This window comes from Amblyomma americanum, chromosome 6, assembly GCF_052857255.1.
Source record: "Amblyomma americanum isolate KBUSLIRL-KWMA chromosome 6, ASM5285725v1, whole genome shotgun sequence".
Classification (NCBI taxonomy): domain Eukaryota; kingdom Metazoa; phylum Arthropoda; class Arachnida; order Ixodida; family Ixodidae; genus Amblyomma; species Amblyomma americanum.
In genome coordinates, this window is record NC_135502.1 from 188005924 (window position 1) to 188032314 (window position 26391).

Sequence of the window (26391 nt, forward strand, 5' to 3'; positions counted from 1 at the left end):
GAAATGATGAAGAAGACAGAGGCGAGATATAATGCGGCGTGACTCGAGTCAAGGGATGGCCAGAGAATCTTTCAGCGTGGTGATACTGGTTTTCCTTGAGTAGCAAGATGATATAAATCAGACGGCGCGATTCTGTGTGGCTTCAAGGTCAGCGGCGAGATACGCTTGTGATGGGTGCCAAATGGATGAGGCATATTCTAGTTTTGGGCGAATGAATGTTATATATGCTAGTTTTTTTATGTCGGGGGATGCGGCATTCAAGTTACAGCACAGGTATCCGAGTGTGCGAGAGGCTGCAGCGCAGATGTTTTGAACGTGAGTTACCCATGAGTAATTTTGATGACACACTGGTTAGAGAAATAGGACGGTAGTTGGAGGCTAATTTGCGGTCATCGGATTTAAAGACTGGGATGATTTGGGCAATTTTCCAATCATCCGGAACTTCCTCGGATTGTAAAGACTGAGTAAAGATTAATTGTATATCTAGGCCGAGGTCGCTGATGTGTTTTTTAATAGTTTACTATTGATATGGTCACATCCTGCTGACGAAGACAGTTTTAGAGAAGCAATAAGGATACTGATGCCGTTGGTATCAACCTGGATCATAGGCATCACAACTGATGAGGATTCTGGTGGAGTGGTAGAGTTGCTTACAGGAGAAAGCACCAAGACGAAATAACGGTTCAAAACGCTGGCACACTGATCTGGTTCTACTGGTTCTCCATCAGTTCCCATAAGCGCTATTTGGTTCGGGCGAGACCTAGGGGATAGAATGCGCCAGAATTTGTTGGAGTTCGACTGTAGAATTCTAAGTAGATTGGTGGAAAACAATTTATTTTTTGCAGCAGTTATGCTTTCAATATACGTTTTTGCACATTGATAATATCGGTCCCATGTAGTAGGGGAGTTAGATTTTTTTGCTGATCGATAGAGGCGCTTTTTCCTGTTTAGGAGACGTTTCAGGCTTACGGTAAACCACTCGGTGTTATGATCGGACCTAATATTTATTTTTGGAATGTATTTGTTTCTGAGGTTTATCATTGCTGTTTTGTATAATTCCCAGTTATGATTAACGGTTCTTGATAGATAAGACTCACAGAAATGCTCATAAAACCGTGTAAGTTCCATGTTGATGGCATCGATGTTCGCTTTATTGTAATTGAAGATTATCTTTTCAGCAGTTGATCTAACTTTCAGCAGTAGTGATATGGAAATGTGTAGAAGTGCATGGTCACTGAGTCCAGAAGAGCCGTTACACCTTTAACGTCTTCAGGACTGCTCGTCAGCAAGAGATCAAGGGTGTTATTCCCTCTCGTCGGAAGTGTTATGGCTTGATGGAGACTGAAATCAAAGGTTAGATTGAGGAATTGCTTGGGCTCACTGGACTGCGATTTACCAGGTACGCTAAGTAGAGGCTAGTTAATCTGGGGGAAATTAAAATCGCCAAATAGAAAAATAGGTGATTTGGGGAAGTTATCTCTAATATATGCTAAACTACGGTAGAGAGAGTTGCTGAAAGATGGCCCATAATCAGGTGGCCGGTAACAAATGCCAGTTATAGCTTTCACAGTTGAGGTATGAGCACAAACCCGTGATAATTCAAGTACGTCGTCGTGGTACACTAAGGATGCTGACAATGTATTTCTTACAGCTATTAGAACACCGCCCCCTCTACGTCACTCTAAGTCACTGCTGCTTTCTTGAGTCGTGTCCAACTATCATCATCGGCAGCCTGGCCGTGCCCACTGCAGGACAAAGACTTCTCCCATATCTCTCCTATTAACCCTGTCCTTTGCCAGCTGCGGCTACCCTACCCCCGCAAGTAGATAATATTTACAGTGCTTTGACTGGACACTTTGGAGTGCTCTAGTGTGCTCTAATAAATGTCCTCCAATATGGCTAGTCAATATCGGGTGCTGTTTTTGTATTTGGCTGCTTCTTTCAGAGTGTTGACTTCCAAAGCAGAGCGCTCTTACACGCTTCTAAAAAAATGTTAGAGTGACCGGGCACTCTGTGTCACATGAGCACGGTCGCCCAGTTGCGTGCATTGAAGCAGTTATGTAAAAGGGGTTTCATGTTCTGCTTATAAACCGCACTAGTTTCAGTCCAACAAAGTTGATCAGTATGTTGAGTCTCGGAATGTTTCCTCGCAGTGAATGGCAGCATTGATCAGTGTAGTAACATTGATTACTGTGCCACTGGCATCTTCAAATAAAGAAAAGGCTTAGCACGAGGCACCTTGTATGGTGCATTTACACTTGCATTTCGGACGGTAAATCTTTTTGGCTCCGTTTGTGCGCAGCATAGGCATTTATCACTGCATACAGTGCACAAACCCTGCGTGGGCACAGCGAAAGTGCAATGTTTTCATAGTTGACAGTGGCAGCTAGCGAACTTTTTTCTTAGTTCCAACCAGGCACCACCTAGTGACTGAGGATATATTTGAAGAAATGTGGCATGAATAAAAATTCAGTTCGGTGGTGCCTCCTCCAACTCAGAGTTTGCCGCTCGGTCAGAGGATCAAAGCAACCAACATTAAAAACTCTATAGGTGCCAAGACTCGTCTAGAGAAAAGGTTTCCTGTGCACACTGACTTGAGCTGAACAGACCATCATCGAACCCGTCCTTGTTCAAAGATTTCATCCCTGTCTGTGTGCCCTATTCTGGTTACGCCTTTGGAGAACTTGTTCGGCCATCTTGGGTGCCTCCAATGGTCACAGTCACGTACCAGTCAACAAGTATTGCACACTATTGGGCCAGTTGGTGAAGCAACATAGTCAAGAAAACGTTGCGCAAACCAAGGCAGGACATGAGATGTGTGTGTGTTTCTGCCTCGTGTCCCATTTTTGATTGCGCAAGGTTTTCTTGACTGGTCAGCAACAAGTACAAGGATGTCAACGTTCTCTCTCATTGTCCCCCTGCCTCAACCCCCTCGTCTTCTCCTTTGCTGCCAAGTCATCCCGAGACTATGGTCATGCAACCTTTGACAACCGCACCCAATGCTTTGGAGCCGGCACTCTTCACATCGCCTCCCACCAACGAGGTGACCCTTGCTGTCCAACTGTCATCGATCACCCCAGTGACATTATGCGACCTCCGAACGCTATGTTGCCGGCTAAGCAACTTAAAATTCTTGGGTAGCTTGCTTCTTTGGCACTACAGCCCTCTTGGCCACGCATTGGTTCCTGTTATTCCCCACTCTCTCCACCCTCAAGTTTTGCAGGGTTTCACGATGACTTCACCGCCAGGCACTTGGGCTTCTGAATAACTATGAGTGCATCAAAAGCAGTTTATTCTTGCCAGGCCTTTCAACCTCCATTTCGAAATATGTGGCACCTTGTATCCCTTGACAACTCCGCAGACAGTCTACATCACCTCCTGCGGGCCTCCGGCAACTCACCGTGTTCTTTACCACCTTTCTTATCGGCATCTGTCTCTATGGGCGCTTGAATCTAGTAGGGAACGGCTGGGTTGTTACTCCACTCAACCACGTTACTTGATGCACTTAATTTAGAAATAGCTCATTTGTTCCTTCATGCCTGACTTCGCCAACACGAACCCCTCGTGGCCTCCTCAGTAACTGTGGCAAGTCTCCAGCATACTGGCCCATGTTCTTCATGCCTCAGGCACGATTCACAAAACTACACCTCCCTATCACTCTCAGACCAGTGGCTTCACAGAACACACCCTTTCGGATGTCCCATTCTTGTAGCTCAGTTCGTAGAGCACATTGAGATCTTTCTTCTCCCTTAATTCTTATTAAATTATCTTTCACTTTCAAAAATAATTAAACTACTAATATCTCAGTAATCTACAATGCAATAAAAAACATATCCTTATGCTTTTTTCGATGTATACCTAGTACGTACCGTATTTTCGGGTCTGCAGGTCACACCCCCCTGCTAACAGCAGTTTTTCCAACAAAAAAAAAATCACTCGTAAAACTAACCTGTTCACTCGGTAAGTGCTACAGAAATGCGCTGAGGACCTCTTCATCAGAAAATGTGAAGAAAACACATGCGCCAGGTGCCATGCGCAGATGAGCCTTGAACTCTGAAAAGCTTGCTTTTTTCCTATGCCGTGCATCTTGTTGGCTTCATCGACTTTTACGGGTTTGCACCAGTCGGGATAATTTTTCCCACAGTCGTTAAACCATCTTCCAGTTCCCATCCTTCAGCTCCTCCACCTCGCCGACAACGCCATGTTGAGCAAGAACAATGCACTAAGCCATATGGATGTCCGGACTGGATGTAGTGGTTCTTGCTGCCGCTGGATTTAGTTGGAATGTTGCGAAATTATGTGATTCTATCCTTAGGATAATATTTTAAAAATGCAGTTTTAGGGAATTGCCCTCTCGGTACTACGAACTGTTTCAGCAGGGAGCAGACACCTGCCACTGTGCAAGTACAGCTGGGTCTTTGTGGAAGCAGATCACAGTAATGGATCACCAGAACTCCATTCTTTCTCTTTTTTACATGCTAAACATGCTAAACATAGTTATTGGGAACAGCAAAAAATGGTGCTGGGTGGCATGTCATTTTTCACCTTACTGTTGATGCCGGCAAAAAAAGAGGAAAATTACACGCCAGAAAATATGGTACATACCTGCGCCAAACACTCACTCTTCTCTGCCAAAAGGCACTTTTGGCTGCTCAAAAAGCTGCTCCAAAGTAACTTCGCTCAATCTCATCACTACAAGCTACACATCCTTCGATATTTACTCTTCATTGTTGAAGGGAATGCTTTTGGTTATTTTAGACAAATGATGATCGGAGCTATCAGTTACATTCACCAGTGCAGCCATTTAACACTTACGCTAGAGGTTTTGTGAGAGTACCCATGTGTTTTGGTCTTTTGTAAGTGACATCATATTTGGACAAAACCCAGTTTTGGTGTTGGTTCTCTTGTTTTTGCTGTTTTATAATTGTTTCCCTCATAGTTTTTAAACTTGATTTATTGCAACTAAAACAGGGAGGTCCAAAAAAGCTATTGAAAGGAAATGCTCTGGAGTTGGCCTTTAATGCTGTTCACAACTGAAATATGTGTGAAAAGCAGTTGTTTAAGCCACGATCATTTATGTGCAGAACCACCGAGCGGCCAAGCCTCCCTACTACCCCACAGAGGGCACCCTACCAGCCCAGGTGAGACTAAGATGGTGACCCTTGCGCACTAGATCTGAGTATCTTGCTAGAATGTTGCACCATACTTCTGGGTCAAGCACAGTGAGTATTCCCAAAGCCCTAGGATTCTGGATAGCAATGGTAATGTGAAACTGTCCACTGCAGACATTTGGGGGATTGGTGTCTTAATCAGTGACCTTAAGATGCAAGTTCAGGATGTAAGCCTTATATGACATAAAAGTTAATAGAATTCGTATTTGAAAAGGGTGAATTTCCGGATAGCACTTTTTAATTTTGAAAGATTGGCTAAGAAAATAAAAGCACAAAAGAAAATACCAAGCCTGGTGGCATCTTCCACCACCTAATTTCTGAAGGGGTGACTGACCAATGTTTGCCACAAGATTATCGTGGAAATGAAAAGATATTATCTCATATTTTAAGAATTGAGCAGTGCAATATTGAAAAAATTAGGATTTAACATAGTTGCACGTATGTAAGTCGGCCTATTTTTAAAATTGGAAAATCCGAAGAAGTGGGGGAGTCAGCTTACAATCGAAACCAAAGCATTGTGTAGTGGTCGCCGCCTTGTGCTTGTTTGAGATGTCACGCGATGGCGCTAGGAGCAAGGTGGGCGGTGCCCCTCGATGTGTATACATTCTGCCTGTGGGCATGAATAAAGGCTTCATGTTGGGGGCTCAATAATCACTCGTCTCTTCACTTGGTGGAGCAGAACATGGTGTCAGAAGTGGGATCTGGCTAATGCGGCGGTTATGGACGTGGCAGTCGGTACGGATGCCGAGCACTCCAAGGTCAACGTCGTGCGTGTCGGTACGCCCGGACTTCAACCCCCTCCACCGTTCACCTTCACAAGCCCAGGAGAGTGGCCAACATGGGTAGCAACGTACAAAGACTACGCCTTCACCGCCGGCCTGAATACAGCCACCGACAAGGTGCAGGTGCGCACGCTTCTGTATTGTATGGGGCCTCAAGCACTCAGCGTCTTGTCGTCTTTCGGAGCTTCCACTCTGGAAACCCTCTCGTTTTCGGTTGTCAAGGGTAAGCTAGCCTCGCATTTCGTGCACCCCGTCAATGAGATTTACGAGAGCTGTCAGTTCCATCGCCGAACACAGCAGCAGAGTGAGTCAGTTGACGACTTCTTCGCGGCGCTTTGCAATCTCGTAAAACATTGCGGATACAAAAGCCCCGAAGTGGAAGACCGCCTTGTTCGGGACAAGTTTGTCGTGGGATTGCGGGATGAAAAGCTATCTGACCAGTTGTGCCGCTGCACGAAACTCATGGCGGAAGAAGCACTGTGTCAGGCACGTCCGCATGAGGACACTCAAAAAGAGCGTCTCTCCCGCGCACGCTCGCGACAGCACAGCTTTCGATAGTCTGAACGTCTACGTGGCGCGATGCTAAATGATAACGACGGCATGCACATTGTCACGCAGTGGCAAGCCAGCGCTGCAAAATGGGCAGCTTGCGATTATTGCGGCCGTAGTATCCACGCGCGAAACGAATGCCCCGCACGCAAGGCTACGTGCCATTTCTGTAGAAAGCAGGGTCATTTCGCAGAAGTTTTCAAGGCAAAGCACTGAAAAGAGCTGTTGGGTTCTATCGAAGTTCACGCGCTCAGTACTCATCGGGCAAGGTACACCAACCTACACGTGAATGGCCACCTTGAAAATTTTAAAATAGACTTGGGAGCAGAGGTAACGGTAGTTTCGCCTTCTTTCCCACGATTGCCTCGCGTGTTGGATGAAGCAGAAGCCGAGGTATCTGGTCCCAGAAATCATCGGTTGCACGTGCTGGGAACTTTCCCTGCTACCCCGGAGTGGCAACAGAGTGACTGTCCAGACATGGTATGTCGTCAAGAATCAGACTACCCACCTTCTTGGACTACCAGCAATCGAAGCCTTGGACTCAGTCGAGAGCATTCCGTCAACCCAGCTCAATACCTTTCGTGGACTGGGGGAAGTGCAAGAGAAACACCACATCCGCCTCTGTCCTGATGCTCATCCCTTTTCACTGAGCCTCCCAAGGCAAATACCCCTCTCTCTGCTCGATAGCATGAAGAAGGAACTGGACAACATGGAAACCCAAGGGGTCATCCGGAAAGTGGACACGCCAATCGCATGGTGTTCGGGCCTTGTCATTGTGCCGAAGCAGTCTGGAGGGTACAGGCTCTGTGTCGACCTGACGAAGCTTAACAAGGTCATCCAGCGGGAGCGCTACGTCTTGCCAACAGTGGAAGACATCTTAGGCCAGCTTGGTGGGGCACGAGTCTTTTCCAAGCTCGACGCAAGGTCCAGCTTCCACCAAATCAAATTAAGTCGTGAGAGTGAAGAACTGACTACGTTTATCACTCCCTTTGGCCGCTACTGTTACAGGCGTCTTCCCTTCAGCCTCGCGACAGCGTCTGAATACTTCCAGCAATGCATGTCAATATACTAGTCTTCGGTAGGGACCAGCGTGAGCACGACCGACACCTAGCTGACGTTTTGGCTCGCCTAAATCAAGCTGGGGTAACTCTCAATGAAAAGAAGTGTCAGTTCCGAGTGTCTTCTGTCAAGTTCCTTGGAATCGTCGTGGATGCGCAAGGAATTTCGCCGGACCCAGATAAGGTCAAGGCTGTCAAGGATCTCCTGGCGCCAGTCGATGTCAGTGGAGTTCGCCGGTTGCTTGGAATGGTCAACCATGTGGCCCGTTTCATTCCAAACCTGTCTGATATCACAACACCCATTCGTCCTCTCTTGAACAAGAACAACGCCCGGATTTGGGGTCACAGCCAAGAGGAAGCTTTCACTCGCATCAAGTCGTTGCTCAGCTCGGAAACATGTATGGCAAAGTACCACCCGCATTACCAGACTATGGTATCAGCTGACGCAAGCTCTCACGGTCTGGGGGCCGTCTTGTTCCAAGATCAGCCTTCGGGACTTTGATGTGTTGTGGCCTACGCTTCTAGATCCCTCACTCCTATAGAGGGACGCTACACTCAGATGTAAAAGGAGTCTCTGGCAGTCACATGGGCCGTGGCTAGGTTTCACCAGTACCAACCCACATAGCACTGTACTGGAAGGAGAGAGACTGACTGAGTGGGTACGAGGGTCTGCTTCTGTTGGATCGTCATTCCGTCTGCTCAATGCCAAGACATTCTCGCACTGCTGCATGAAGGGCATCAAGGGGTACGTCGCTGTCAAGAACGCGCCCGAGAGTGCATTTGATGGCCAAATTGCAACCTGCATATTGAACACCTTGTGGCCCAGTGTCCCAAGTGTGCCGAGACTAGAATCGTACGTTCAGAGCCATTGATGCCAACTCCCACACCGGAGAGGACATGTCAACACCTCGGTATTGACCTGTTCCAGTTTAAAAGACGTGACTATGTTCAGATTGTCGATTACTACTCTAGATTCCCTGAAGTGGTCACACTGGGGACTACAACTGCTACGGCGGTTATTGCTGCTGTGAAGAGTTGCTTTGCTCGCTTCGGGATTCCTGACTTCGTGCGGACAGACAACGGACCTCAGTTCGTATCCAGCGATTTCGCCGAGTTTGCCCGATCTTACAGATTCCTTCATGAGACAAGCAGCTCTCGATGCCCCCAGAGTAACGGAGAGGCCGAGTGTATGGTGCGGACAGTGAAGGACCTGCTTGAGAAAAGCTCTGATCCGTACCTGGCCCTTCTCACTTACCGAGACACACCTGGTGTTTTGGGAGTATCTCCAGCACAATTACTGATGGGACGAAAACTGCAAACACGCCTTCCGGGACTGCCAGAACGACTTCTACCAGCATTGCCTAGTCACGAGACGTTTAGAGCATAAGATTCTGCAACCAAAGTGCAACAGGGAAAGAACTATAATTGCCGTCACAGTGCAAGCCCTCCGAGTCCTCTGAAACCAGGGAACGACGTATGGGTCAAGGACATTGGTTGCAGTGGTAGGGTCCTCAGCCCTGCTCAGCGACCTCGGTCGTACATGGTTGAGACTCCTGGCAGAATTCTGCAGAGAAATCGTCGCCATCTGATGCGTTTCTCAACTGGCCAGAACATCCCAGAGAAGGCAGCAGCCTCACCATCAAAACCTGAAAGGTCGCAACAATGTTCTTCCTGCTCGGTGCCGGTGGGACCTTTGCATGTACCTTCTTCGCCTGAGACCCAGGGGTCGCCTGTGGAAGAGAGTTCGCCTCAACCTCAAGAACAGGTTCGAACACGATACGGTCGTGCAGTGAGACCACCATGCAGGTTGAACTTGTAAAAGTCTCGGGAGGGAAGATGTAGTGGTCGCCACCTTGTGCTTGTTTGAGTTGTCACGCGATGGTGCTAGAAGCAAGGGGGCGGTGCCCCTCAGTGTGTATATATTCTGCCTGCGGGCATGAATAAAGGCTTCTTGTTTGGGCTTTTCATGTTGGGGGCACGGTAACCACTCGTCTCTTCACTCGGTGGAGCAGAACACATAGTACCATAAATGAAGGCGTGAAAAAGAGAGACATCGGAGATGCTACAGCATGGTCGCAATTTTGTTTACTATATGGCTGTATTCACTAGCATTCGGATATTCTGTGCGCTTTTTGGAAGGATTTTTATTTTCTACTTTCAACCCAGTGCTCAAGGATAGTTGATGGAAGGACCGCTGTTCTAATCGCAGCAGCACAGCCACTCGGAACCATAGTTTCTTTCTTACTACTTACCAAAGGGAAAGCTGGTGGCTCTGCACTTCATCCACCATGGACATCTGAGCCATGCTGGGAAGACAGCGCTTCAGATTGGCATCTGGCGGCTTGTTGACTGTGCTACAGATTGGATTTTTTTGGTTGTTCCATTTCGTTTTCTCCACTATAGTTTGTGCACTTTGTGTGCTGCTGTGCACGCAGTTCATTTGAGATCCGAAGCATCCAAAGGCACTTGACTGGAAGTGAGCTGAGCACAGTGTCTGGTGCCTGCTAGGCCCAAAGTCCCTTTGCCCCCTCACTGGGAGCAGTTTACACAGCAAGCTGGGTTTGCTCAGCGGCAACCTGTGCTGCCTGTACATTGAAATGTGAAAGAAAAGAACAAAGTTTTTTGACAATTGACAACTCGGCAGTCCGCTGCCGGGACCACTCTGTACATTTCTTGTAGGAGTCTCAGAGACACTTACCTTTTAGAAGTGCAAAGTACTTCAAAAGGCACAACTTACATTAACCGTAGTTGGCAAGAGGTGCGTTTGGTTCACTTAGAAGATTGGCGGTGGCCGCACGTTGCATGCAGGAAGGACTTCCACTTCATGAATTAATTCACACAAATACCCACATGTTGCAGTTGTCAACATGAATACGGCCATCACATACTTGTGCTAGGACAGGTTTGCGCTTCCCAGTCCATGGTTTTCTTGGCAAAATCTGTAAACGCAGCGCCATGACATGGCGAGAGCCAGCGCTTAGTGCGCACAAACTAGTTTCTCATAGAAAAGCAAGGGTTCAGGCAAGTTTCTCATGGCATGAGCAGAGCCTATGCACGGACATAGTGTGCGTTCTGCAATAGCAATTTCACCAAGAAATGTTTCTATTCTTACAATGTGAAAATGGAAGCTTCCAAACTGTAGTAATTTAAGCACTAATAATCTTTTTGAAAAAATATTCATTCTGAAAAGTGTGTCTGTTAAAAACAAAAAATTATTTTCCACACTTAGCTATATTTGGTGACATTAAGAGGAAGCCCTCTCTCACCAAGGGCAAATTCAGTGATCGTTTATGTCTATGTGCTTTTCTGCTCTTTTGTTGCAATGTACAGTAGGCATATTTTATTGCAGGACATACTGATTGTAATACAACACTTCCTTGCAATATATGTTTTGCGAAAATTTGTATTTCTGCAGTCGTAACCATGTTTTAGGGCCAAGCCAAGTATGCCCACTGTCTTCCCGACATTCCAATGGTAGATGAAGTTCCCTTTAAGAATAGATGGTGGTGCCAGCTTTTCCTTACTACTTAGAAACTCTATGCTTAGAGCGGCAGAGCTTCTGGGTGTCGTTAGCTGATGGAAGAGCCATTGCCACTCACGCATGGCAGCACGCATAGTTTCTCTTTGGCTCTGTTTGACACATTTCACGGCTGGCGGCCATGTTTTACCAGTTTTTAGTGTAAAGCTTTGTCAGTCGTCATTTGTGCTGCGGGTCCAGTAAGCGTTCGGCGCTTGTTCACGGCTACATTCAAGATGCTTGTCATTCTTTACACCAAAGAAACGAACAACTGTGTGTCGGGCTGCAAGTTCTACATCTTGGAACGGGTGATGCAGGTGTGGTGGCTGCGGCAAGGCAAAATTTTCACGTGTTCCACACAATGGCGTGGTGTGGTTGTTTGCGAATAAGGGGCCGGGTATCAGTGGGCAATGATGTTAGAACAACATGCTGTGGGGCCGCAGTAGTAATGGCGACGACATCGCTAGTGAGGATGATGGAGTAAGTGTGGACGAGTAGTCCAGTGACTAATACATTAACGAGTTCGTTAGGCAGAAAAGGCGACATCGTTGCTGCCATCGTCAGCGTTGCAACAGAAGGCTGCCGCGGCTTCGTTGCATCGCTCTTCATGCTTGCCTTGAGTACCGTACTTACACGATTGTAAGTCGACCCCCCCACATCACATTTTTGACAAAAAAAAAAAATCGAAAGACGTTTACACTTGGCCTTTAGTAATATCTCGATATCACTATCCTGCGGCCTCCGCTTATCGCCATCTGCTGCCGCGCGTGGGTGCACCCATAGGCGCATTCCAAAGCGAAAATGTGTTAGTCACAGGACTACTTGACCACACTTGTGCCATCATCCTCATTAGCGCTGCCGTCGTGATCGCTGCTGCAGTTCCGCAGCACGTCGTTCTAACGTCGCTGCACAGCGAAATCCCATCATTCAAAAACGCCTGCACCATGATATCGTGTGGAACAGCTGAAAATTTTCCTCGCTACAGCTGCCCCACCTGTATCACCCGTTGCAAACGTCGAACTTGCGACCTGGCGCACAGTGGTTCAGTTTCTTCGACGTAAAAAATGGCAGCCATCTTGAATGTAGCCGTGACCAAGCACTGGTCGATTACTGGACCCGGAGCACGAATGACAACTGACGAAGCACTACAATAAAAACTTGTGAAACGCAGCCAGCAACAAATGCATCACAGCAAGAGAAACTACACGTGAGCGGTGTCCGCTCTTCCGTTGGCTACCGACGTTCCCTGGCGCCGCTGCGGTGCCACCGTGATTGGAACAACGGCCGTTCCATCAAATATACCGACACTTCCTTGAGCGCCAGGAGCGCGGTTGAAAGTAAACAAAAAAAACTTAGACGACGCCTATTAAGAGTAGAACACGAATGCGTTATTGGGCCGCCATAGCTTATCAGCAGCCGCAATCTGCGGCCATGCGTGAGGAGTGGGCTGGTGCCGGTTTGCTGCTTATCGACAGCCACCATCGGCCGCCGCAGCACTCGGGGTGGGGATGCCGGTTCTACGCATTGACATAGCAGCTGCTCAAGGCCAGCACCGTGAGCGATGCGAAGGAGCCGCACAGCAAAAATGCAACCATGCTGTAGCATGCCTGATATCTTGTTCGTCTTGCCTTTATTTATGGTGCGATGCTTTTGTTTTGATTTTAAGTCGACCCCCCCTCACTTCGGATTTTCAAATTTTGAAAAATATGTCAACTTACAATCGTGTAACTGTGGTAACTTCTTCCTTAAAGGGACACTGAGGAGAACCCTATCAAAATTTTTTTGTTAGCAATATCTGATAGTTCGGCATTTCATGGCTTTGTTGACGCTTGTCCGGGAGCGAAATATGCATTTATTTCAAAAAAATTTGGATTCCAAGTTGAAAAATTTTTTCCCGCCGCTCCGATTCAAACTTGAGAACTCTTATGACGACACGTAGAACTCTTATGACGACACAGAACGGAGTGACGTGAAACGTGACGTAAACGGAGACTTCGTGATTTCTGGCGGCTAGCGGTGCGGTCTAGCAGCTGCTGAAATGAAAGCTACCGCCGCCGCATGTTGAAGGCATCTATCTGCGGTCGCCACCGTCGCTTCGTTTACGTTTGCACCGGCGTCTTGCCAGTGTTACAATGGATCCCGTTCCCGAACCCGACGATGTAGTTCTCGCAAAAACTCTGGCCTGCATTTCAGCGACCTCAGCTCCACAGAGCGTGCGATGCTTTTGAGGGAGCACGGTTAGGTTAGGCGCCGGCGGGTGGTTTCCCCCTTCCTCAGAGAGCAGCCGTTGCAAACTAAATATCATAACCCCAGTGCGGGGAGTTGCAAGGGGCCAGGACAAGGTCAGAGCCTTGCGCCCATCGGAGGCTGGCCAGGGCTTTGGGGCCAGCGGATTGTGGTTCCTTGAACGGCGCAGCAGGCGGCGTCGAGGTCTCCCACGGTTGCAAGGGCCAAGTTATTTATTTATTTTTTGCCACAAAAAAAAAAATGGGTGCTCGAGGGCGGTCGCGTTTAAAGTCGGCGGCTTGAAACCAAAGCCGGCGCACGACGCTTCAATGGCTTTCGCTATATCCAACGGGTCCACTGGATCTGGCTCTCTCGCCAACTTGCATGTACCTTCAGATATGTACTGTGAATGGATTAAAATTAAAATAATGAGCGAGCTCATTCCAAGATTGTCAAGAGGGGGATTGCTACTAATTGCTACTAACTGCTTCTGTAATGCACTGCAAAAGAGTTGCCACCACAGCATGAAGACTAGCTTCTATAACCAGTATGAACGTTTGGAGGCGGCCGGTTGTCCAAAAGAACTTCTGAGGGCAGTGGCCGAAACGCTCCTGCAAAAGATAAAGGATCGAGACGTCAAAAGGGTTTACCCAAAGACAGTGGAAAAGAGAAATTTTGAAGTCATGCCTTAAGTGCATAAAGTCGCCCACACCATCAAAAAGGTCGCCAGAAAGCAGGGCGTCAATGTTGTGTTTTCTACTCCCTGCAAGCTTTCACGCCTGTGTTCACGTGTTGCACGTGGCGGGACTTATCGGCCGGTTTGTTAGACGCAACATGAAAACCGCTACGTCAACTGTGCCACAGGTGTTGTTTACAAAATTCCGTTGACCTGCGAAAAAGTGTACATTGGGCAAACAGGCCGATGTATTAATGACAGACTAAGAGAACACCACAACTCTCTGTCCCCTACTGACGGCGCTAACTTGCCTCGACATTGCCAGGAATGCGGTTGCTACCCGCTATTTTCCAATGTTAGTATTGTCGGCAGAGGCAAGGGAAAAGTTGAGCGCGAAATCCTCGAAGCGTTCTTCATTAGTATTCAAGGAGATGATTGTATCAGCAGTCCTTCTATCAACCTCATGCAGAAGGAACTTAGCTTCCTTTCGAAACGGCGTTAGATTACAGCTTATCTTTTGATGTAGGTTGCTGTTAACTGAGCTGCGCAAACTTTGCCATTTTTCCTGGGAGTCTGTTTTCTTCTAACAAGCACAGTTGCTAGTCCAGTCGTCGTGTGTGTGCCTCGTCTCTTCGCTGTGTCCCGTTTTTTGACTGGTTTTACTCCTGAACATGTACCGACTGAACCAGATTTCAACACTACTGCAAGAGCTTTGTTTTCAGTAAGAGCGACGTTTTTGCGATCAGGAGCTGGTATTCTATCGATACAAGCCAACTTCAATTTCTCCTCAGTGTCCCTTTAATGCGCAGAACCGGCACCCCCCTCCGTCCTTCCCCGCACGCAGCAGCTCGATGGCATTATCGCGTTCTACTCTTAAAGGAAGTGATAAAGGAATAAGTCTACTTACGGCAGGTAGTGAGAACTGGTCCGGATCGTGAGAGGGAAATAACTAGAATAAAACGGAGAGTTGAGCGAGTTGGTACATACTGCTGGGAATAACAGTGCGTAGACGAGGGACAAAGAAAGAAGAAGACGACAGGACCGGCGCTGACTAACAACTGAAAGTTTATTAGAAAAAACAAGCAAAATATACTCATTTGACAACCACGGGCGCGTGCGCAACACCAACAGCCACAGTGATAAATCAATCACTTAAATCCAGATACATTAGTTCGCAGTCATGAACTGTTACAAAGGGGGTGCTCACGCATGAGTCAATGTTTTTATGAATATGAAACGCTTTACTGATTTCTCTTGTTAGTTTATATTTGTGTTTGTACAGGATTCTAGTTTTATTAAAGATGGGTGTACATGATTTTTCAGAAGAATCAGGCTGGTTATTCCGGGGACAGTTCCTATAATGTAAAGCCAGATTTGAGGACGGAGCCCCTTTCAGAGAAGTGTTGTGGTTTCGTAGGCGGGTATTTAAGCACCTTCCTGTTTGACCTATGTAGGTCTTCCTGCACGTGAACGGCACTTCATACACAACCCCTTCAGCACAAGGGACAAACCTCAGGCCATGCTTTATCTGGCACCCTCTTTTTGTTTTTCTTCGTTTCTTTTCCTCTTCCCTGGCCTTTCTATCTACAATGGCACACAATTTGCCGAGCTTGTTAGGTGCAGAAAATAAAACGTCAACTCCATACCTGCTGCCCACTTGCTTCAAACAGTGTGAAGTTTGATGAATGTACGGAAGAACAGCAATTTTCTTTTTATCTTTTTGTGAATGATCCTGAGATTCTCCCCTTTTGACCTTTTTAATTATCTTACTACAAGCAAGTACTAAGACATCATCTGGAAAGCCCGCAATTCTTAGCCTCTGAACCTGCTGATTAAAACTTGTGCTGATACCATGCAAGCATGACTTGGCAATGGCAGCACCTAGGCAAGAAACTGCAATGCCACATTTAACCACCTTCGAATGCGCCGAACGAAAACTGAGCAAAGGCTTTTCTGATCTCTGTAGGAAGGACCAGCACACGTGATCTGGCTTCGTTGCCAATCTTATATCTAAAAATTGTAACTCATTCCCTTGAGGTTTTTCACAGGTGAAAGTTAGGCCGTGTCCGCTTTCGTCAAAAATCTTTAACACCTTATCGACCTGCCTATTGAAGTCGTCGTCTTCCACAAAAACAAGATAATCATCCACATATCTGAAGATGCGTTTTGTATTGGCACCCAAATTACTCTTAACAGCTTTATCTACATAACTGAGAAAGATGTTACTTAGTACAGGAGCCACTTTTGAACCAATGCACACCCCCTGTTTTTGAGTGTACAACCTCCCCTCCCATTCAACAAAGGTGGACTTAAGATAAAACAATAAAAGCTCCAAAAAGGCCCCCACAGAGATCCCGCATTTTGAAACGAAATCGCTTTCATCATTCTCATTTTCTATACACTTGCGAACATATCGTAGCAGACTATTGTGCGGAAGTGAATAAAATAAGTCCTGAACATCTATGCTGAACATATTGTCACGGGTGGTACAGCTCGGTTGGATACGTCAAAGTAGGTGACTGCAGCGGACGTCAGTAGCAGTCCCAAAAGCGGAGCATTCGCAGCCAGACACTTCAGCTTCTTTTTCTAAGGCCAGCTCGCGCGCGCATTCCGCGCTCTCATGGTTCTAGTAGAACGACGACGATGAATGGGCGGTGTCATTACTCCCCGGCAAAAAGAAGCATCGTCCCGATGCTGGGAGTGAGTGGAGAGAGAGGTCGGAAGGACTGAACGGGGTTAGTGGGCGAGGCTACCGATCGTGATAAATCTCAGGCGGACCACGTGAACCACTTCAGGGCACGGGGACCGTCGGGACTTCTGAAATCCATCGGGAATGACCTCGTAGTTGAGGTCGCCCAATGACCTGACCACGCGGTATGGTCCGAAGTAGCGATGGAGGAGTTTTTCGCTCAGTCCTCGTCGCCAAATGGGGAACCACACCCACACACGGTCGCCAGGCGCATAATGGACGTTGTGACGGCGCCAATTGTAGCGATCTGCATCTCGAAGTTGTTGGTCCTGAATTCGAACTTTGGCCAGTTGGTGAGCAGCTTCGGCGCGTTCCAGGAACGTGTAGGTATCAGTGTGAAGGCTAGATTCGTCCAGATGTGGTAACATTGCGTCGAGCATCGTCGTCACTGCACGGCCGTAGATGAGTTGGAATGGGGACATCTGCGTTGTTTCTTGCATGGCCATATTGTAGGCGAAGGTGACATAAGGAAGCACTTCGTCCCACGTTTTGTGCTCAATATCGACGTACATGGAAATCATGTCAGAAAGGGTTCGGTTCAGTCTTTCAGTCAACCCGTTCGTTTGAGGGTGGTACGACGTTGTTCGGCGGTGGTCGGTATGACTGTAAACCAAGATCTCCTGCAGCAGCTCAGCCATGAACGCAGGGCCTCTGTCAGTGATCAGCACTTCAGGTGCCCCATGGCGGAGTACAATCTGATGCACGAAGAACTTAGCGACTTCTAAAGCGGTGCCGCTGGGTAGAGCTGACGTTTCTGCATAGCGGTTAAGGTAGTCCGTCGCGACAATTATCCATTTGTTGCCAGAGTTCGAACGTGGGAACGGACCCAGCATGTCCATTCCTATTCGTTGGAAGGGCCTTGTGGGTGGTCTAATGGGCATCAAGAACCCAGCTTGTTTGGCTGACGGTACCTTGCGAGGCTGACAGGCTCGGCACGTTCTGACGTAGTGAGTGACATCAGCACGGAGACAAGGCCAGTAGTAATTCTCTTGGATTCGGGCTAGCGTACGGGCTATGCCCAAATGTCCAGAAGTGGGTTCGTCATGGGAGGCTTGGAGGATTTCATTGCGCAGGCTAGGCGGTACGACGATTAGGTATTGCGTATTGTTTGGAGCGAAATTTTTCTTGACCAGAAGACCATTGCGGATGCATAAAGATGGCAACACGCGCCTGAAAGCGGGTGGGGCGGTCGTGTTGCTGCCGTTGAGAAATTCCATTACGTCTCGAAGTTCGAGGTCGGCGCATTGTTGGTCAGCGAGGCAGGAGGCGCTGAGAGCAGTCAGTAAGATGTCGTCATCATTACAGGCGTCGGTAGAAGGATCTACTGGGGCGCGGGACAGACAATCGGCGTCAGAGTGCTTGCGCCCGGATTTGTACACGACAGTCATGTCGTATTCCTGGAGCCGCAGACTCCATCGGACGAGGCGAGCGGACGGGTCTTTAAGGCTTGCGAGCCAGCATAAGGCATGATGATCGGTCACCACCTTAAAATTTTTGCCGTAAAGGTACGGTCGGAATTTCGAAGTGGCCCATACAATGGCAAGGCATTCTTTCTCGGTAGCGGAATAGTTTGATTCGGCTGGTGACAAACATCGACTTGCGTAAGCGATGACCCGTTCTTGACCTGCTTGGATCTGGACCAGGACAGCACCTAAGCCGATGTTGCTGGCATCAGTATGGAGCTCCGTGTCGGCGTTTACGTCGAAGTGAGCCAGAATGGGAGGCGCATGCAGGAGGCTTTGAAGGCTGCGGAATGCATTTTGTTGCGCTGCTTCCCATGTGAAAGGTGTGTCCGACCTTGTTAGGCGCGTCAGCGGCTTGGCAATGCGAGCAAAATCTTTCACGAAGCGACGGTAATACGCGCACAATCCAAGAAAACGGCGGACAGCTTGCAGGTCTTGCGGCGGCGGAAAATGGGCAATAGCTGTTGTTTTTTCAGGATCAGGCTGAACACCGGCTTGATTCACAACGTGCCCTAAGAACTTCAGCTCTGTATACGCAAAGTGGCATTTCTCATTTTTGAGCGTGAGTCCAGAAGACCTTATTGCTTGTAGGACCAATTCGAGGCGGTGAAGATGCTCCTGGAAAGTCGGGGCGAAGACGACAACATCTTCAAGATAGACGAGACACGTCTGCCATTTTAAATCGGCAAGGACGGTATCCATGAGGCGTTGGAAAGTTGCCGGTGCAGAGCACAGTCCAAAGGGCATGGCCATAAATTCATACAGGCCATCTGGAGTAATAAAAGCTGTTTTTTCACGGTCCCGCTCATCGACCTCAATTTGCCAGTAACCTGACTTGAGGTCCATCGAAGAAAAGTATTTAGCGCTACAAAGGCGATCCAGAGCGTCGTCGATCCGGGGGAGAGGATAGACATCCTTTTTGGTGATTTTGTTTAAGCGACGGTAGTCTACACAGAACCGCAATGTTCCGTCTTTCTTCTTCACAAGGACGACTGGCGCTGCCCAGGGACTCCGGGAAGGACGAATTACGTCGTCGCAGAGCATTTCCTTGACTTGGCGGCCAATAGCTTCGCGTTCAGCCGGAGACACTCGGTAGGGGGACTGTCGGAGAGGGTGCACGTTATCGTCCGTAATAATGCGATGCTTCGCTAGGTGAGTTCGTCCAACACACGATGATACCGAGAAGATGTCGCCGTAGCGCAGAAGAAGATCTTTAACTTGTTGTTGCTGCGTGAAACCACGTGAAACCAGTGACTGGGCTCTGCTCTTGCGACAACGACATTGTGGAAATACTGGGTGTGCTGCTGACATGGGCGATGGCATCAACGTGAGCCACAACGGTTCCCACTTTCAGATGTTGGTGTGCACCACCGAAATTGGTTATCAGCACTTCTGTTTCTCCGTCGACGAGATTAACGACTCCTCTGGCGACAGCAAGGCTCCTGGCAAAAAGCAAGATCTGGTTGCCTTCCGCGACACCTTCGAAATTCCGCACAGTCTTGGCGCCGACAGAAACCATAATACTCGAACGAGGTGGGATGGTGACGTGGTCATCCAGGATGCAAAGTGCGGTCGGATGGTCTGGATCTCTGTGTATTGCGTTCTCTGTGGAGAAACACACGGCCTTTGACTGGAGGTCGATGACTGCTCCATTCTCGGTCAAGAAATCCATCCCGAGAATGACGTCACGTGAACAATGTTCGAGTATAACGAACGTTGCCAGGTAGGTTGCGCCTTGAACTGCTACTCTTGATGTGCAAGTCCCGGTCGGTGTAACTAAGTGACCCCCGGCTGTACGAATCTGTGGGCCCATCCACGGAGTGGTGACCTTTTTCAGAGTGGCGGCGAAATTTCCACTGAGGATAGAGTAATCCGCCCCTGTGTCGACGAGTGCAGTGTCGTCTGTTCCATCGAGGGAAATGCTCAGGTTTGCTGTCGTAGACGGCGTGTGAGCGGTACGGCGCGGTGTTCGGTCATGGCTGCGGTGCGGCGCGGGTTCATTTCGATACGTCAGGTGGCATTCCCGTCGAGTCAGCGTTTCACGGTGTTGGACGGCATTCGGTCGTGGCATCGGGTGGCCACCTAGTTGCGGCGTAGGAGGGTCTGTTACATTTCGTCGGTGAGCAACCTCCCCCTCAAAGGTTGCTGCTTTTAGTTTTCCTGGCGGGGGCTTGGCGACCTTCCCCGAGGAAAGTCACCGTAAGACCGACGACGTGGGGATGGCGACCTGCGGGTCCCACTGGCAGATTCGGCCAGATAATCGTTGATTTCTCTGGGTCGCTGCCCAGGCTGCGGACGTGGTGCATCTGCAGGGAACCCCGGCAGGCCCATCTGACGATACCTGCAGTTGCGGTACAGGTGGCCCAGCTCACCGCAGTGATAGCAGAGAGGACGGTAGTTGGGAGTGCGCCAGATGTCACTTTTACGGGGATATGATGGAGCAGGACGAGCAGGTGGTGGCGGCCGAAAAGAGGCCGGGGTTTCCTGAAGACGAGTCGGCGGCGGTTGTGCGCGACGAGCAACAGCGGCGTATGTCATTTGCGGTGGGGCTGTGGACGGCTGAAAGGGAGCTGGTGTTGTAAGCGCCTGTTGCACCTCTTCCCGAATAACCTCGGATAGAGCAGTAACCGTTGGCGCAGGCGGCGTAGCCGGGAACCGCATATCGAGTGTCTTTTCCATGGTGGTTGCCTCCGACAGAAACTCTGCGACCGTGCTCGGTGGATTGCGAACCAGTCCGGCAAAGATTTGCTCCTTGACACCTCGCATAAGTTACCGGAGTTTCTTCTGCTCTGTCATGCCCGGGTCAGCTCGACGAAATAACTTTGCCATCTCTTCGAAGTATACCAGTATGCTTTCATTTGGTAGCTGGATTCGGGACTGAAGGAGCAGATCGGCCCGTTCTCTTCGAATCACCGTGGTGAAATCCTTCAGCAACTGGTCTTTAAATACGTTCCACGTCGTTATGGACGACTCCCGGTTCTCGAACCACGTACGAGCTGCGCCCTCCAGCGAAAAGAACACGTGTTGAAGCTTGGAGTCTTCCGCCCATCTGTTGTACCGGGCCACGCGTTCAAATTTCTCCAGCCAGTCTTCCGGGTCTTCGCCTGGAGAACCTTGGAAGATCGGTGGCTCCCGAGGCTGCTGCAGCACAACAGAAGGTGAACTAATCGTCGTCTGCATGCCTATTTCGGGCTGGACGGTCGTCGACGATGGCGCTGAACGAACCGCTTGGGTTGAGCGAGACTCCAGAAGCCCAAACTCGGGTTGAAGGCCTTGGAGCCGGCGGCTGCCGTGGTGTACAGGCGTCACCTCGATGGCAGATGACCCTCGAGGACTTGAATCCATGCTTGCTGGGGGAGTCCGAGGCATGGAATGCGTTACCCAGCGCCCTCCACCAGATGTCACGGGTGGTACAGCTCGGTTGGATACGTCAAAGTAGGTGACTGCAGCGGACGTCAGTAGCAGTCCCAAAAGCGGAGCATTCGCAGCCAGACACTTCGGCTTCTTTTTCTAAGGCCAGCTCGCGCGCGCATTCCGCGCTCTCGTGGTTCTAGTAGAACGACGACGATGAATGGGCGGTGTCAATATTGCACGAACCCGGATTATGACACCTCAAATAGTCGATAACAGCCAGGGAATTAGACACAAGAAACGGACCATCAATTGTTAGTGAACCAAGGTTTTTCTGTAAGAAACTTGAAACCTCATATTGCCATGTTGCACGCTCTGTAACAATACAGCGGAAAGGAACATCGGGCTTATGCGTTTTTGCTGAAAAAAATATGTCCAGACAGTCCTCTTTAGCATTCTTAACAGACTAGTGGAGCCATTGTAGATTCATTTCGCCCAGTAACCTCAAGGCTTCTCGCTTTTGCTGTTTAACATTGGCAGGCAATGGTTTAAAGTTCTTTGCGATGGCTACTCGGGCTTTTTCAGTAAACAGTTTCTCCAGGAGAATGACAAAATGCCCCTCTTTATCAGAGACGGTCAGCCTCAACTTTTCAGATAGCAGGAAATTAACCAAGGGTGCGAAGTTACAACTTTTTCCCCGCCCATCCTGAGTTCTTTTCAAGGCATCAACACATTCAATGACGCACCTAGGCCGCTCCTCTTGACGGACAAGACGCGAGATGGACCTTCCAAGAGCCAATTTTTCCTCTTTGTCAAGCGTCGGCTGGATGCAAAACTTCGGCCCGAACTTCAGCACTCCCTGGAACCTCTGGCACTCGCTGCTCACCCAACACCAGTAGCTTCCCTTCAGGATTTGTGGGCTTCTTCTTCCTAGGCAACCAAGGGCGGGACGAGTACCAAAGGAAATCCGTGTGCCTGTTTGCCACTTCACACCACTCACGGAAACATCGGGCGTGAAGCACATCCTGGCCGCATGCTACCCAAAGGCAGTCCTTGTAAGGCAGTCCTTGGGTTCGTGCAATATGTTCAGCATAGATGTTCAGGACTTATTTTATTCACTTCCGCACAATAGTCTGCTACGATATGATCGCAAGTGTATAGAAGATGAGAATGATGAAAGTGATTTCATTTCAAAATGCGGGATAATCTCTGCGGGGGCCTTTTTGGAGCTTTTATTGTTTTATCTTAAGTCCACCTTTGTTGAATGGGAGGGGAGGTTGTACACTCAAAAACAGGGGGTGTGCATTGGTTCAAAAGTGGCTCCTGTACTAAGTAACATCTTTCTCAGTTATGTAGATAAAGCTGTTAAGAGTAATTTGGGTGCCAATACAAAACGCATCTTCAGATATGTGGATGATTATCTTGTTTTTGTGGAACACGACAACTTCAATAGGCAGGTCGATAAGGTGTTAAAGATTTTTGACGAAAGCGGACACGGCCTAACTTTCACCTGTGAAAAACCTCAAGGGAATGAGTTACAATTTTTAGATATAAGATTGGCAACGAAGCCAGATCACGTGTGCTGGTCCTTCCTACAGAGATCAGAAAAGCCTTTGCTCAGTTTTCGTTCGGCGCATTCGAAGGTGGTTAAATGTGGCATTGCAGTTTCTTGCCTAGATGCTGCCATTGCCAAGTCATGCGTGCATAGTATCAGCACAAGTTTTAATCAGCAGGTTCAGAGGCTAAGAATTGCGGGCTTTCCAGATGATGTCTTAGTACTTGCTTGTAGTAAGATAATTAAAAAGGTCAAAAGGGGAGAATTTCAGGATCATTCACAAAAAGATAAAAAGAAAATTGCTGTTCTTCCGTACATTCATCAAACTTCACACCGTTTGAAGCAAGTGGGCAGCAGGTATGGAGTTGATGTTTTATTTTCTGCACCTAACAAGCTCGGCAAATTGTGTGCCATTGTAGATAGAAAGGCCAGGGAAGAGGTAAAGAAACGAAGAAAAACAAAAAGAGGGTGCCAGATAAAGCATGGCCTGAGGTTTGTCCCTTGTGCTGAAGGGGTTGTGTATGAAGTGCCGTTCACGTGCGGGAAGACCTACATAGGTCAAACAGGAAGGTGCTTAAATACCCGCCTACGAGACCACAACACTTCTCTGAAAGGGGCTCCGTCCTCAAATCTGGCTTTACATTATAGGAACTGTCCCCGGAATAACCAGCCTGATTCTTCTGAAAAATCATGTACACCCATCTTTAATAAAACTAGAATCCTGTACAAACACATAGATAAACTAACAAGAGAAATCAGTGAAGCGTTTCATATTCATAAAAACATTGACTCATGCGTGAGCACCCCCTCTGTAACAGTTCATGACTGCGAACTAATGTATCTGGATTTAAGTGATTGATTTATCACTGTGGCTTTTGGTGTTGCGCACGCGCCCGTGGTTGTCAAATGAGTATATTTTGCGTGTTTTTTCTAATAAACTTTCAGTTGTTAGTCAGCGCCGGTCCTGTCGTCTTCTTCTTTCTTTGTCCCTCGTCTACGCGCTGTTATTCCCAGCAGTATGTACCAACTCGCTCAACTCTCCGTTTTATTGAAGTTTATTTCTTGTACATTGAGCCCTGTTACATGTGTTAATTCCGCTCCACTTGACAACCCGGCCGCTCTGGCTTCACTAATCGCTCTGTGTGCTTTCAAGGCACGGCTAGCCTCATGGCATGCAAGACGTGCGCTGTGCCCAGTTGAGATTCAGGTGTTGTGCGGCGGGATGCTTCCTTCAAAAGGCCACAGCCGCAGGATGTGCCGGATAATATCTTCGGAGTGGTGGCGACAGCATCGCTTTTACAAGGACTGCCTTTGGGTAGCATGTGGCCAGGATGTGCGTCACGCCCGACGTTTCCGTGAGTGGTGTGAAGTGGCAAACAGGCACACGGATTTCCTTTGGTACTCGTCCCGCCCTTGGTTGCCTAGGAAGAAGAAGCCCACAAATCCTGAAGGGAAGCTACTGGTGTTGGGTGAGCAGCGAGTGCCAGAGAGGTTCCAGGGAGTGCTGAAGTTCGGGCCGAAGTTTTGCATCCAGCCGACGCTTGACAAAGAGGAAAAATTGGCTCTTGGAAGGTCCATCTCGCGTCATGTCCGTCAAGAGGAGCGGCCTAGGTGCGTCATTGAATGTGTTGATGCCTTGAAAAGAACTCAGGATGGGCGGGGAAAAAGTTGTAACTTCGCACCCTTGGTTAATTTCCTGCTATCTGAAAAGTTGAGGCTGACCGTCTCTGATAAAGAGGGGCATTTTGTCATTCTCCCGGAGAAACTGTTTACTGAAAAAGCCCGAGTAGCCATCGCAAAGAACTTTAAATCATTGCCTGCCAATGTTAAACAGCAAAAGCGAGAAGCCTTGAGGTTACTGGGCGAAATGAATCTACAATGGCTCCACTAGTCTGTTAAGAATGCTAAAGAGGACTGTCTGGACATATTTTTTTCAGCAAAAACGCATAAGCCCGAAGTTCCTTTCCGCTGTATTGTTACAGAGCGTGCAACATGGCAATATGAGGTTTCAAGTTTCTTACAGAAAAACCTTGGTTCACTAACAATTGATGATCCGTTTCTTGTGTCTAATTCCCTGGCTGTTGTCGACTATTTGAAGTGTCATAATCAGGGTTCGTGCAATATGTTCAGCATAGATGTTCAGGACTTATTTTATTCACTTCCGCACAATAGTCTGCTACGATATGTTCGCAAGTGTATAGAAGATGAGAATGATGAAAGCGATTTCATTTCAAAATGCGGGATCTCTGTGGGGGCCTTTTTGGAGCTTTTATTGTTTTATCTTAAGTCCACCTTTGTTGAATGGGAGGGGAGGTTGTACACTCAAAAACAGGGGGTGTGCATTGGTTCAAAAGTGGCTCCTGCACTAAGTAACATCTTTCTCAGTTATGTAGATAAAGCTGTTAAGAGTAATTTGGGTGCCAATACAAAACGCATCTTCAGATATGTGGATGATTATCTTGTTTTTGTGGAACACGACGACTTCAATAGGCAGGTCGATAAGGTGTTAAAGATTTTTGACGAAAGCGGACACGGCCTAACTTTCACCTGTGAAAAACCTCAAGGGAATGAGTTACAATTTTTAGATATAAGATTGGCAACGAAGCCAGATCACGTGTGCTGGTCCTTCCTACAGAGATCAGAAAAGCCTTTGCTCAGTTTTCGTTCGGCGCATTCGAAGGTGGTTAAATGTGGCATTGCAGTTTCTTGCCTAGGTGCTGCCATTGCCAAGTCATGCGTGCATGGTATCAGCACAAGTTTTAATCAGCAGGTTCAGAGGCTAAGAATTGCGGGCTTTCCAGATGATGTCTTAGTACTTGCTTGTAGTAAGATAATTAAAAAGGTCAAAAGGAGAGAATCTCAGGATCATTCACAAAAAGATAAAAAGAAAATTGCTGTTCTTCCGTACATTCATCAAACTTCACACCGTTTGAAGCAAGTGGGCAGCAGGTATGGAGTTGATGTTTTATTTTCTGCACCTAACAAGCTCGGCAAATTGTGTGCCATTGTAGATAGAAAGGCCAGGGAAGAGGAAAAGAAACGAAGAAAAACAAAAAGAGGGTGCCAGATAAAGCATGGCCTGAGGTTTGTCCCTTGTGCTGAAGGGGTTGTGTATGAAGTGCCGTTCACGTGCGGGAAGACCTACATAGGTCAAACAGGAAGGTGCTTAAATACCTGCCTACGAGACCACAACACTTCTCTGAAAGGGGCTCCATCCTCAAATCTGGCTTTACATTATAGGAACTGTCCCCGGAATAACAAGCCTGATTCTTCTGAAAAATCATGTACACCCAT

General features: G+C 48.2%; 1 protein-coding gene and 1 pseudogene across 1 annotated transcript in view; both read left to right on the forward strand.

Annotated features, from left to right (window-relative positions):
* LOC144095630 (tight junction protein 1-like) overlaps positions 1-26391 on the forward strand; it is a 432906-nt gene that overhangs the window by 392343 nt on the left and 14172 nt on the right. The window contains exon 21 of the mRNA XM_077629302.1: positions 5085-5141. Within this exon, the coding sequence (XP_077485428.1) occupies positions 5085-5141 (57 nt within the window). The remainder of the gene's footprint in view (positions 1-5084; positions 5142-26391) is intronic.
* On the forward strand, positions 7191-10163 carry LOC144094434 (uncharacterized; annotated as a pseudogene).